Source organism: Anneissia japonica, unplaced genomic scaffold, assembly GCF_011630105.1.
Source record: "Anneissia japonica isolate Jap-2015-1 unplaced genomic scaffold, ASM1163010v1 scaffold639_len268944_cov154, whole genome shotgun sequence".
Classification (NCBI taxonomy): Eukaryota; Metazoa; Echinodermata; class Crinoidea; order Comatulida; family Comatulidae; genus Anneissia; species Anneissia japonica.
The window spans coordinates 162625-176961 of NW_022754805.1; the positions used below are offsets into that span (position 1 = coordinate 162625).

Sequence of the window (14337 nt, forward strand, 5' to 3'; positions counted from 1 at the left end):
ATTAGTGCATCGTGAGCAATGGAAACATGGTATCAACATAAATATAGCAAATCGCCACTTAGACAATGGTGCCGCCGCTAATGATAATTAGCAATTTTTGTGTCAAAAACCTAGTAATAATAGGCTGAATTCTTAAAAATATAGTAAATTAAACAATAAAAAAATCATGTTTTCATACTGATATTAGTTCGACGATGTTATATTCTGCTGGCACCTATACATGGACACATTGGGGATGTTAACTGTGGAAACCATCTGGGAACATCTTGTGAACTTGTGTGCAACGAAGGCTATTACATGATTGGTGGAGACAGTAATCGAACATGCGCGCTTAAAGATGGAGAACCGGTATGGACTGGTCTACAGCCAAACTGCACAAGTAAGTTGAACTAGAAGTTTCAGAAATTAAACAATATAAACAATATTTTTGTACTTCTTATTTCTTTCTATTTGAACCATAGTTCTAGATTTTAGTGGTTGTTGCAGAACGTCTTTGTGTATTCATCAAAAGGGGTCATTTTGATTAAGCAAGGATTAATGTCTTTCAACTTTAGACAAAACCTGTCTTTAATCATGAATTTTTGAAACTTAGTTTCATTCATATCAGACCTGTTAATCCTGCACAAATTTAAATGACCAGGTGAATTTTAGGACACATACCGTAAAACCTCGAATTAAAGCCCTGGGCTTCTTTTTTTCTGCGAACTTTGGATGGGCTTCTTTTCGAGATGGACTACTTTTCGAGATGGGTTTCTTGAGACTGCTTTTGCAAATGTTGTAAATTTTGTGAATTTGTACAATTAAACAATAAATAAGGCCAATGTAACATCAATCTGTATTATGGAGTGTATTACCTGACATTAAATCACCTAAACTAATGTATAAACCAAGCTTGTTTTTAATTTATTTTGTTTTCTGAAATTCATGCACAGTGTATGTAATGTAATATATCAAAAAAATGGGCTTATTTTCGAGATGGGCTTCTCTTCGAGGCTAATTTAGCAAACTATAGAGTGCGGGGGTGGGGCTTCATTTCGAGATGGGCTTCATCTCGAGATTAAGCCCACTGGGCTTCAATTCGAGGTTTTACGGTACTTCAAATACTTGTCGAAAACAAACATTTATTTCTATTTCGGAAAATCTATCTTTAATCCGCTGACGCTTTATAGCATACCGTTTCTGCAAATAGTATTCCAAGTAGATTGATTATATGCCATGGACTGCAGACTTTCTTGATTCAATCGTTGGTTTATGGGCCTAATTTACTTACTAATTGTTGAGATATACAGTATGTATACTTTTGTGTTTCCCCCCCCCCCTCTCTGTGTCTCTCTCTCTCTCTCTCTCTCTCTCTCTAAATTTATAACATTAGAAATATATCATAATTGACACTGTGTGCCACTACAATTTACCCTGCTTTTATCCGTGAAAAACCTGAATATGGAAACCCACTAGTTTACGGTCTTCCAAAATCGAATCTTTCACCCTCTTTGCAACACGTCCAAAATACTGCGGAACAAGAAAATTTTATCGAATTTATTCACATTTTAAAAAGCTTAATTTGTTGCTTGTTGTCAAAAATTGTGGGGTTTTTTTGTACAATTAAAACGATCAATATATTATTATTCATTTCATTATCTAGATGTAATTTGTCCTGAGGTTGAAGCACCAGATCATGTGTTAAAGGCAGCATGTTCGCCTCCGTACATACTCAACACTGAATGTCAGTACATCTGCCAGAAAGGCTACTATAAAGTTGGTGGTTCAGACCGTCAAACCTGTAGTATGGATGGGGATTGGACTGGTTCCATCATTCAGTGTGAAAGTAAGTTTAAAGTTGTATTCCAGTGTCGGCTAATCTCTTCAAATACCTAATCTTCTGTTAATAATTGCAGCTCCTGGAGACTTTTGTCATATGTACTATAGGGCTACGAGACTGATTATTTAAAACAACCCTAGCAAGTAAGTAACGCATACACTCATTATCATCTAGATGTACCAGCTAAACGTCAGAAATACTGTATAAGTGTCTATTGGTCTGTATACACTTACGGAAATGCGCTGCTCTACGGTCTTCCAAAATCGAATCTTTCACCCCTTTTGCAGCATGTTCAGAATACAGTTGCGAGAACCCAAGAAAATAGTCCGCGTCTGACCAATTGAAATTCATTATGTGTCTGCATTAGGCATTGGCAGCCAACGGGCAGGATTTTTTTGTAACTGTAAACAGTTTAAATCAAATGTTTTATTCAACTTTATTGTATCTGTGATTTTAGAACAGAGCCAATATGTTTTTGTACTAAACTATTATATCTTTTTACTAAAGTAAAAACCTGTGAGCCATTGTTATCCTTTGCCCATGGAATAATCAGCCCAGCAAACTGTACCACGATAGGGGGACGTTATGGAGATGAATGCATTTTCACCTGTGAGGAGAATTTTAAACTACAGGGATTTAGAGAGCACATTTGCAGAGAAGACGGACAATGGAGTAATCTTGATGATGAGCATACCTGTCAAGGTAAATATTTTAGTCTTTGAGTCAAGGTTTATCATAGAATTGACCTTTTTGGAGTGCCAATCAAAACTTAACAACTGACCAATCTGAACAGGGCCCAGTACATGCGCTTGTCCCACAAAGACGCGTGACATCGCACGTAAGAAATTAGACAAAATATTCAAGGAATTTTACTTTGTGGAAAGGTTTGTTATGAAACATGCAAGGATTAACACAATGAAAATAAAAAGTAATATAATGTCTAATTTTATATATATGTATATAATAATAATTAAATCAAATAGGTAAGTGATCCATATATATTCAATATATGTTAAATCCATATATATTAAATCAAATAGGTAAATCATAGAAATAGTGCTAATTTGTATTTAATATTTATATGTATATATTATATATATATATATAATATATATATATATATTTATATATACAGTATATATATATATATATTTATATATACATCATAATATCAGAGGATTTTTGTGATTTATGGGGCTAAATAATGCAATAAAAACAGATATGTTTGAAAACATTCGAGTCTGGGTGGGTCTGCAGTGTATTAGATGGGTTGGAGGACTTGTTCGAGAAATTTGAAGTGGGGGGGGGGGGGGGTTCGCCAGAAAAGATGGTGGTTTGATAGAAATTGGGATTCTCCCGAACCATAAAAATGTCCCCTGGCTACAGGCCTGATTAAGATGGTTGTCAACGTGAAGTAAGTAAGAACGTTGCATGATGACGATGGCTGTATTGATGGTGATGGTTGTTGCGGCAGCGGCATATTTGGCGGCAGCCACGGTGATAACCTAATATGACAAAGACCATATAATGGAAATAGTGGTGAGAACGACTGAGGTAACAATTATTACAATGATGTCAGTGATGATGACAAAGACGATGATGGCAATGAAAATGACGAGGAGGATGAAAAAATAATGAATGATAGTAACAATGATGAAAAGGAAAGATGATAAACATTGAAGATTACCACTGATGAAGATACTGACATTATTTATTTTAAATCACAATTTCAGACCCAACTGCTCCTAAATTTAATGGTACATGTCCGGATGACATTCTAGTTGTAGCTGTTAGGAATGAAACTGATGGCATAGCTACATGGGTGATGCCTGATAGCTACGATAAGGATGGTCAAAAGTTAAATGTAACGTCATCAAAACCAAATGGTGTACGCTTGCCTGAAGGGAATCATGTGATAGTACTTACAGCTACAGATTCCAATGGCAAGAATGCATCTTGCAGATTCTTGGTTACTGTTAAAGGTAAGTGTTTTTGTTTCATTTCAAGATAATGTTTGCATGTTCAGATGTATTACCGTTACCTGAAAGTGTGATCACAGTACCTGCATTGGAGAAACCGGTGCCACTTTTAGAAGTAGGTTGAATAACCACAAATCGTCAATCCGCACAAGTAAAACCTCACCCATTGCCACTCATTTTAATTCTCCCAATCAATGACATTAAATGCACTCTTATAGGCAGCAACTTTACATCATTGAAAGATTGATATACAGTATATATATATATTATATATATATCCTACATCTATGCCTGCTATGTTATACCATTTATTTTATCTGCTATATATATGTACAGTACAGTATATATATATATATATATATATATATATATATATATATATCCGTCATTATATTTATATTTTTGTTATTCGACTTTCAGATATTTTACACATTTTAATTATATTACCATGTAGCTTAATTTGCATTGTATAGCGAACAGTACTTTGGTTTGTTTACAACACCTTGATCAAAGCTCACCGCCTTGATCACGGCTTAGAGCACCGTAATTAAATGGAAGTTACATAAACTATGCGATAATTGACCCTTAAATTTAGGCCTGTCACAGTACAATTGTTTATTTGTGTAATATATCTCAGCCACATTTGGTTATTTAGCTTTGTAAGCTGAGGAAGACCAGAGGACTGGTCGAGAATTTCTTTGAAAATAAATAAGTGTTCTAGAGTTCACATGACTCGTTGCTATAATTTTTTTTTGTTTCTGATGATGCCAATTAATTATAGACAACTGGTAAACCCAAAAAATTAAGGGGTACCTTTACATAGGCCTGTCGTAATGGGCAACGGTGCAAGCCATTTAAAGTGAGTATTTGAATATGAAGATGTTATTGTGGGGATCCATAAAATCAATAAGAATGCTCGTGCCAGCATCGTGCTATATTTATGTGGTTAGATAAAAAATGATTTATTTATTTTTGTGTGACTGTTAAATGAAAAAAATCATTTTGGATAAATTAAGTTTAGCGAACATTAGTTAATTATGCCTTTACGTGTCCATATTTAAGTTTAATATTAGACTTGTGTTCAAGTATGGTAGCATATTCTTTAGATTTGATAACACTTCTAATAATAGTACCTAAACAGACATACAGGGGTTTCAAAACTCTAAATTAATAAACCATGGAAAAAATGTAATATGTTTGTTAATAATTAGATAAAAGTGGTAAAAAAATGAACATCTCTGTTAATTTCTAACTCATTGTTGTCAATAATTGGTGCATTTGTAATACTGTAAACTGCCAAGTGGGCTCCTTCTCAAGATCGTCTTCTTCTCGAGATTAAGCCCATAGGACTTCTATTTTACGGTATTACTCCATTCCTTAATGCTGTTTTGATGTGTTATAAAGTACAGTATATTATTATCTAGTATCGTAACTCCGATTTTTTTTCTAACAATATTTGAAACCACTTGCATAGCTCATCACCACTAACCTTTCCTTTTGCTGTGAATATAAACGCTGTGTAAGTAATTGTTGATTAGATTTTTGGTTGAATTGGTTTCAATATGCAGTGTACAAAGTAATTTAAACCTTAGAGAAAATTCTATTTTCTCTATGTTTAAACTAAACTTTCATTTGGGGAACCCCACACGTCACTGATAGTTTGATCTCTTGCACCTGTACAATTAAGGAGCATATTCCTTTATGTTAAAATACATACTAAAGTATTGCATGCTCGATATATAAAGTATTATATAAAATAAGAAATCTCAGCACTTTAATGCTAAGCATGTATTACCTCTAGCTTCCGTCCACACAGTCTTTATCAGGAGGCATACGTACAGTATACTATGATACAGCATTTAAAATAAGAATTCTGAAGCTCATGTGATCAATCACAGCAGGGAAAAATCTGAGCACACAATCCTCCAGTAACTATAACAAAAGATAACAATGCACTTGTATAGAAATTTGTCATTAGATATTTTAGTGATATGTTTTTTATTTCACAGTTCACCGTTGCATAGACCACTCACCAGTTGAGCATGGCCTTACAGTCAGACCGTGTGGTAACCATTATGGTGCTTCTTGTGAGTTTGCATGTGAGACTGGATTCTTATTGACAGGCTCTCGCATTAGATCTTGTGACCTTGTCGATGGGAAAAACAATCTGTTTAATTGGACAGGAGACATGCCTGGCTGTGGCGGTATGTTTAGGTTCTTGCCTACTGTAGTAAAAAAATTGTCAGGATTGCTTTTATACTACAGTGAAAAAATAACACGTTTAAAAATTAACACTGATAAAATTAATCAATTTGTATTTGTTCTTTTCATGATCTTAATTATGTAGTTTAAATGCCTCTAATTCATTATTATGTATAGGCCTATTTATAATATTATAATAATAGCCTACAACATAATTGTTTTTATCCAATAATTTAACTATTTTGTTTTAGAAAACTTATGTGTAATGTTTTCTCCTCCGGAAAATGGATTAATCCAAGGATGCGATTCAACACAACCACAACCATACCAAACACAGTGCCAGGTTCAATGCTATGTTGGGTACAACCAGGTTTTAGGCGAAAATCTCCACACGTGTCTGGATAATGGAACATGGGATGGAGTTCCATTGGTCTGTGAAGGTACCGTTTTTTTAAATAATATTGTACACAGGCTAGGGGTCTGAAGCAGTTGTATTGCCTGCATAGATTTGTAAGTATGCTAAATTGTTCACTAGTATTATTTGCCTAAAAGATCATACACCATATAAACTCAACACAAAGCATGATGCACGACATAGTGCGATATGTTACGATATGGTACTTTTTAATTTTCAACTATCTTATTCTGATTGCTAAATCAAATATTTTAAAATCTTACAGTGCAATGAAACTTCAAATTTTCAATTTCAATGAATTAATCAAGTTTTTGTTGCCAGTAATGAATTCTAACTCTACATTAAAGGATGTTGAGAATTAAGGCTTGATAAATTAATACATTTTAGAGTGTGAATTGTTGAGAATCAAATTGGAATGCTGAATTTACAAGAATTAAATATGTACTTAAAGAAAGTAGAGGAAATAGCATGCTTTGTGCATGATTTACTGTATCAATGATTATGAAATATTATTTTCACCATTACAAAAGTTGCCTTAATAATAATATTATAATATAGATGAAATAATGTAAACTGCATATTTCTCTACAGGTGTCAGATGTCCACCTGTGTCGATTCAAGGTGTTCTTGTGTACCCACCTAGTTGCTCTGAGGGGGGCACATATGAAGATGAGTGCTACTTTGGATGCAGGGAAGGATATGCTTTACGAGGTGCATTGTCACAGTTTTGTTCAGCAAGTGGAACATGGACACAGAATGACAATGACACCCATTGTGAAGGTAACACTGCTTATAAAATATATTTCTTGTATTGACAGGTCTGCTTGGAATATTGGACGGTCAAAGTGTTCCAAGAAATGTCTCTTATGGGCTATTATGTTATGACATATTTTTATTAAGTTATGTTTTTTCTTATATTTAATTGTACATATTATTATATTTAAGTTTTTTATTGTTTATAATAATTATAGATTATTTATAATAATTATATATTTTAATATTCAGTCCCATGATTTTAAATGTTTGAGTCAAATGATAATAATTAATAATTGTAATGTATTCTTGTATTATTCCTTATATATGTATTTTGTATATAAATTTGATCTCTTATACACATTATATTAAATTTTTCCTTGCTTATGTTTTAATATTCAGTGCTGTAATTTTAAATGTCTCCTAGTTTTCGAATGCATTTCCTTCTTTTATGTTGGACAATCAATGATTTTAATATTCAGTATATAGTATTCTTGAAGGTGGGTGTATACATGTACTTGTATAATGTTAACTACTGACTGCTTTCCCGTTTCTGGAGTACTTAAGCCTTAATATTGCCAGATTGACTATAGTTTTGAAAATAACTCGTTCCTATGCATTTCTTCTTTTCTGTTCAGATATTACTGCTCCTGTATTTACTGATTGCCCAGAGGAGTTGCCATTCCAGGCGGAAGAGTGCCAACGGCTAGCACTTGTTGACTTCAGCGATCCTAAAGCTATTGACAATTCTGGAAGTGTAAGGGTGTCGGCTTTAACTATACTATTCGAAGGACTTCCTACTTACCTTCCCGAAGGAAAGTTTAAATTTAATTACATCGCCGAAGACAACTCAAGAAACTCTGCCAGATGCTCGTTAAAAGTTGTCGTAACTGGTATTTATGATCAATTTTGAAAGCTATATTTTATAGTATACAGGGTTGTATCGCATTCCTTTATTTTTTAACTCTGTTTCATATATAGAACTGCCGTTACTATGGAACACGTGTTTTATGGTACATAATTATAAGCAAGCAGTTAAATGTAACTACAATAAACACACATACGATGCATATATACCCCACTGTTTCGCAGCCTTCGCACACGATGCTGCAGCCCCATTCCGTCATATTGTGTCATCTAAGTGCATTTACAATTATAAATTAGTGGAATTCTTTGCAATATTCTGCAACTATATTTACCTTCATATTTTAGTGTAAGAGACACCTTTAAGTTTGTTAATAAAATTCAAAATGTATCCCTTAATTATAAGTTGATGCACATGTAAATCTATTTACTAATATCCCACTACATGAGTCAATAAACCTTGCAGTTGAATATACCCTCTATACTAATGATAACAACAACCTTATGATGACTAAACCCCAACTCAAGAAATTGTTTAATTTTGCCACGTCCAAAATGCATTGTTTCTTCAAAGGTTGTGTTTATGGCCAGATTGACGGGGTGCCTATTGGTTACCCTCTAGCTCCTGTTCTAGCAAATGTCTTCATGGAACACCATGAAAAGATATGGCTTGAACAGTACAAAGGTCCCAGCGTTTTATTTTACAGACGTTATGTTGATGGTATTTTAAACTGTTGCTGGATGCTACCCCTAGCAAATTATGATTAGCGGGCGGATTACAACCATCCATTGATTGAACGTATCAAAACAGCTGTTATCATTAATAGAGGAGTCAATATGTACAATTTGGTGATCAGCTTCGACTAATAACTTGCTAATCAAACCACACTAATAAAATAAGAAAAACTCACAGCAGTTTGCAGAGTCCAGAGCATTATTCCCATCATTTCTAACAACATTTATATAGAAATCGGTGCCGACAAGTTAGGGAGATTTTCGTAATTATTTATAAGCCTATTCCAGCTCAGAGGGAGTCAGTGAGCTTGTCAATTAATAGGAGCCCTCGACAAACTAGGAAGAACAAAGACAGTATAAAATATTGAATATATGTTTAAGGTGCCAAATAGGTTTTTAAGCGGGATTTTTATGTGATGTTGAATTGTAAACTTAAAAAGAATGTCCAAACATCATGTGTAAATTGTACGACAAATATATAATAAAAGTAACTATATGATTGTCTATATGACAATGTTAATTTTCTAACATCTAGCTACTTTTTTTATAACAGTTACGCAGTGTCCTGCTCCCCAAATTACTAACGTGGACATCGATACCTCCTGCCATAACCTTCTAGGTTCTGTGGCCACATTCAGATGTAGCAGAGCTTACTCAAACCTCATTGGACCATCTAATATGACCTGCTTATCAACCGGGATGTGGAGTGAAGACTCTGACCCATATTGCAATGGTAAATTGCACATAATGCTCTTTGTGCACAACATGTATCTTGCAGCATAAATAGATTGGATGGCACGCTGTATTGAATAATTATACCAAGTTCAATTCTGGCAAAACACAGATGGATTTCAACTAAGTTACTCCATTATACAATCTTAAACATGGTTATAAAACACTAGAGTTTTTAAATGATAAATGATCTTGTACCATGCTACTACTGTTAATTGTCAGACAAGCAAAACACACAACTGCGATTTCATACTATGAAATAGATATTAACATTTTATGATTAAATTGTTAGGGACCATAATATTTTGTATTTAAGAATTTGGCCTAGCAACAAAACTTTTCCTATGCCTACATTATACAATGTAAATTATGGTTATATGAAAGAAAAAATAACCAAACAAATAAAAATTTAAAATAGTAAATCAACTCCAATCAAGTGTCTCTTCAGGGGTAGAGTGTGCCAAGTAATTAGAAAACAATCTGTTTATAGAAACAGTTTTATGGGATATGTGTTTAGGGTTGATTATGTTTTGCTCCAATGCTTGCCTGAATCTATGTCTCCAAGTAAATACCACATTTGGTATCTCAAAAATGGGGTGATCTCACGGTTCGTCTCAAATTCGAAGATTAGCTTTGTTTTTAAAATACTGAAGCTTTTTAGTTGGTACTTTACAACGGTAGTATTGATTTAGAGGGGTCTTGGAATTAGAGGGATCTGCAATTAGAAGGCGAACTGCACAAGGAAATAATAAACTATGTGAAATTTATTTTGTAAGACCTGATAATATATTACTTTTCATTGTTACTTACTCTATTAGAAATAATGTGCAACCCACTTCGTACAAGGATAGATGGGAAAATTATGTACTTCATTTATCCTTATTCATGTACGTCACGGAGGCAACATGTTGGACAACAGTGTCATGTCCGTTGTCCATTTGGATACGAACCACGGGATGGCACAACACGTGTGAGATGTCTGCCATCTGGACAATGGAATGTAATTCCCGGCGGACTTTGTGTTGGTGAGTGAAAAGTATAAAGCTCTGAAGATGTTAGGTTAAAGTTATTACCATGCCATTTCAATTTCAATTTCAATATGGAATAATTCGTTTTTCATAGCATTCTGCACATCTTGGATTGTAATAATGAGCCATAAAGAAATATTAAGAGTACCAATCCGATCATTGATGAACTGTAATCATGTATGTGTTTATGTAAGTGTATGCATCTATATGCATGTACGCGTGTATGTATGTATATATATACATATATGTATATATATATATATATATATGCGTTTGTATATGTATGTATATAGGTGACAGTATATATATATTATGAATTATATCACGGTACATTGAAGAGATGAACCGTCAGATACTTTGATTTGAAAGAAACAAAAAATTTAAGGAAAAAAAGTAAAAAATATTTAAGCAAGTTTGTATTAATATTCAAGTTTTTTTTTTGAGAAAAAACAAATCTATTCAAAATATTATAATGAAAATAATGTTAAACTACAAAATACTGTCTATGCAGCTTTAAAGGGACTAACCTTTAGTGGATGTTAAATTATAAGAAAGTGTCATTATCGTTATTATTATTATTATCATTACTATCACTATTATTATTATTATTCAATGGCATTTATAATTACCAGTATGTCATTATTTCATGTGTCAAAAAAAAAAAAAATTAAACTAAGAAAAGAGAAATGAAATAAAAGTGGGTGCAACTCCCACAAAAGAGAGAAAAAGGGGTTAAAGTTATTACATTGAAGTTATTAGCTAATAAAACTGAAACATGTGTTAGTGTGGAAAATTACAATGTAATGTATATATTGTATACTTGTGTAAGGTAAGTTATTCTACAAAAACTAAGCACAATTTTGAAATTTTAATTGTTCTTGCAGACAAAACACCACCACAATTTCTTGTCTGCCCTTATACCATAACTAAATATCTTGCACCAGGGCAGTCCACGATAGACGTTACATGGGATAAACCAAAAGCATTTGATACATCAGGTAATTTGTTTTGTATTACTGCTAACTGCAGACAGCGTACACGTCTTTGTGTAGTTCAAGGTCTATTAAAATGGAGCGTTGTTGTTGCTTTCATTAGGCACTTTACTCAAGAGGACGTTGAGGCGTTGACAACTACAATTCGGGTTAAGTGCCCAAGTGTTGACTGTGGTCTTCACACTCTGATGAGCACAGAATCACCATCCACCCGTCTTCCCGTCCTGTTGCATAAAGTGCCTACTTTGTGAATCAATTCTATTTTATTTTGACAAAAACATCTATGGGGTTTCCTCCAATATAGTATTTACCACTTACCATCATCATATAAAAATTAGATACTGAAGTACTAATGCAGTACATATGTGTAATTATAACTAATATTATTCGGTGGCATTATATTTTGGAATAATGTGACTTATATTTTTGTTTTTAAGGAGTGTACAACTTAACGTCACCAGATGTGGTTTCACCTTTGACCCTCGGACCTGGTGTACTAAGGCTTAGCTACATGTCGACTGATAAAAGTGGAAATAAAGCTTTTTGTATATTTAGCATTATTGTGATAGGTGAACCATTTTAGTTTTTACAATATCACATGTGTGTGACAATTGACTTTGAAGACACATCATTCCTCCGATGCATTCTGGAAGCGGTTTGGCGCAGCGTGAAAGGTTTGGTTTCCCAACCTTGAGGTCAGAGTTTCAATCCCTCCCTGTGCATTTCGCTTGTGTCCTTGAGCAAGGCACTTTATTTGCATTGCTTCTCTCCATCCAGGAGTGTAAATGGGTACCTGGTGGGGTTGCTTGCTCCTGCGCTGAATACAGCAGCAACACTTAAGCATGTGGATCCAATGACCAGGGACAGAAGCGCTTCGTATCTGCAAAGAAAGGCGCTATATAAATAAATATAAATGAATATGAATATGAATATTTTCTGTGGTTTTTGCGTAATCATGCTAAAAGGCAGGCAGACAGACAAACAACTGGACTGACAAATAGACAGACATTGGTGAATACCATAACCTTCTTTTCAATGGAGGTAATAACAATAATAGTAAATAGTAATAATAGTAACAATAGTAATTCTGATAATGATGATGATGATGATGATGATAAATATAGAACAAAAATATTTAAATAAATATATTGTAATGGATATATGAGGGTGCTGCCGAAATGCCTGTTAACACTTTTTGTGTCTGTGCTCTGAAACTGGTGCACTGATTGAACATATTGTTCATACAGTAGATAGCATCCGTGCCGGTGACTTTACTGCTGCTATATCTATTATGAGCGATTTTAACGACTAGGATACGATAGAGTTTGAATTAAACGTTGATTTATGCCAAGTAGTCAACTTCTCAACAAGAAAGGATGCCCTTTTAGACAAGATTTTTCTCAAGTTTGCTCAACTCTACACTTGTCCCAAACGTCTGATGCCATTGAGTCGTAGCGACCAAAACTCTATTCCAGCTTAGAGCCCAAATTTTAATTGTCTTCGAACAAATATATTACCCAGAGTTCTCAGCCTTACCGTGATTCATCTGTCTTAACCTTTGGACAATGGATTACAACAGACGATTAGCAAGGGGTGTTTGATTCCACTGATGTTAACCATAAGACCGAGGCTTTCCCTTTAGTTTTGAAGTGTGGGTATAACAAGAACTTCCCAACTAATCTTAATAATATTGTAAATAATATTTTTTTTTTATAAAAGCCCCGGAGGACAAAATGCTGTCAACTATAGATGTGGTATTTAATCTATTCAGATTGATATTTTTTGTACATATGATTTCCTTTTCTTAATTTTTATTGGTATATTTTAAAATATTTTTTCTACTTTTTTTTAATATAGAGTAAGATGTGTATAAGAGACAGCTATCTATTCAATTTTATGTTCTTATACCTGAATAAATAAATGAATAAGTAAATAAATGTCAAAAATTAACTATTAATAACGATGAAGTTGATGATATACATAATATATCTTCTATAGATTCACAGTCACCAAGAATTGAAAGCTGTCCAGACATTCAAGCTTTGAAATCCGACACACTTCCTATAGAGTTCAAATGGCACCATTCACCTGTGTTCACTGATAATGTGAATGTATCCAATGTTTCGTACAGTATACAGAGAGGGGATCTTGTGTATAAGTGGGGCGAGTACAGCGTCATAGTAACAGCAAAAGATGAAAACGACAATACTGCCATATGTACAATGCTTGTTGAAGCTGTTCCTAGTAAGAACCTTACACAATTATTATCATTTACCGGTATTAATATTATTTTTAATATTGTTATTCATAGTATTGTTATATTTTTTAGTTTACTCAAAGATAGTTGTTATCAATACTTTCTATAGCTGATCCCTGCCAGCCGTTGACTTCTCCCAAAAATGGTCAGGCCAACTGCAAGGCACATCACTGTACAGTGACATGCAAAGATGGGTACACATTCTTAGATGGTCTGACAAGGCACAAGTATAACTGTGACATGGCACTCGGACGTTGGAACCACGGAAATCCTACTGATCCACGGCCGTATGCATCAAGCTGTTCGCAAGGTTTGTATTGGAGATAATGTAACCTTTGAACTTTCAAGGACTCTATTATGGGATGTTCCCGCGGAGTCTCGCTCTCTCGTGGGGGTTCGTCGACTAGCCAAGCTGCGTCTTGTTGGAGGCTCACACTTTGTATAGAATAAAACCTAGATGTGTATAAGAGACAGGTTTAATGTTATATCGGTTGATGAGGAATTTATTGATTAGGCCTATAATAGCAAATTGCATCAATTTATTTTGCAAAAACAAGGTTT

The 14337-nt window shown here is 34.0% G+C and overlaps 1 protein-coding gene across 1 annotated transcript in view; it reads left to right on the forward strand.

The window, feature by feature from the left end:
- LOC117123239 (sushi, von Willebrand factor type A, EGF and pentraxin domain-containing protein 1-like) overlaps window positions 1–14337 on the forward strand; it is a gene marked incomplete in the record, with an annotated part of 54326 nt that overhangs the window by 30250 nt on the left and 9739 nt on the right. The window contains 14 exon segments of the mRNA XM_033269085.1: window positions 188–379; window positions 1643–1825; window positions 2327–2521; window positions 3553–3801; window positions 5808–6002; window positions 6252–6440; window positions 7007–7195; window positions 7807–8061; window positions 9321–9500; window positions 10318–10524; window positions 11412–11525; window positions 11957–12088; window positions 13518–13763; window positions 13886–14086. Coding sequence (XP_033124976.1) covers window positions 188–379; window positions 1643–1825; window positions 2327–2521; window positions 3553–3801; window positions 5808–6002; window positions 6252–6440; window positions 7007–7195; window positions 7807–8061; window positions 9321–9500; window positions 10318–10524; window positions 11412–11525; window positions 11957–12088; window positions 13518–13763; window positions 13886–14086 — 2727 coding nt within the window.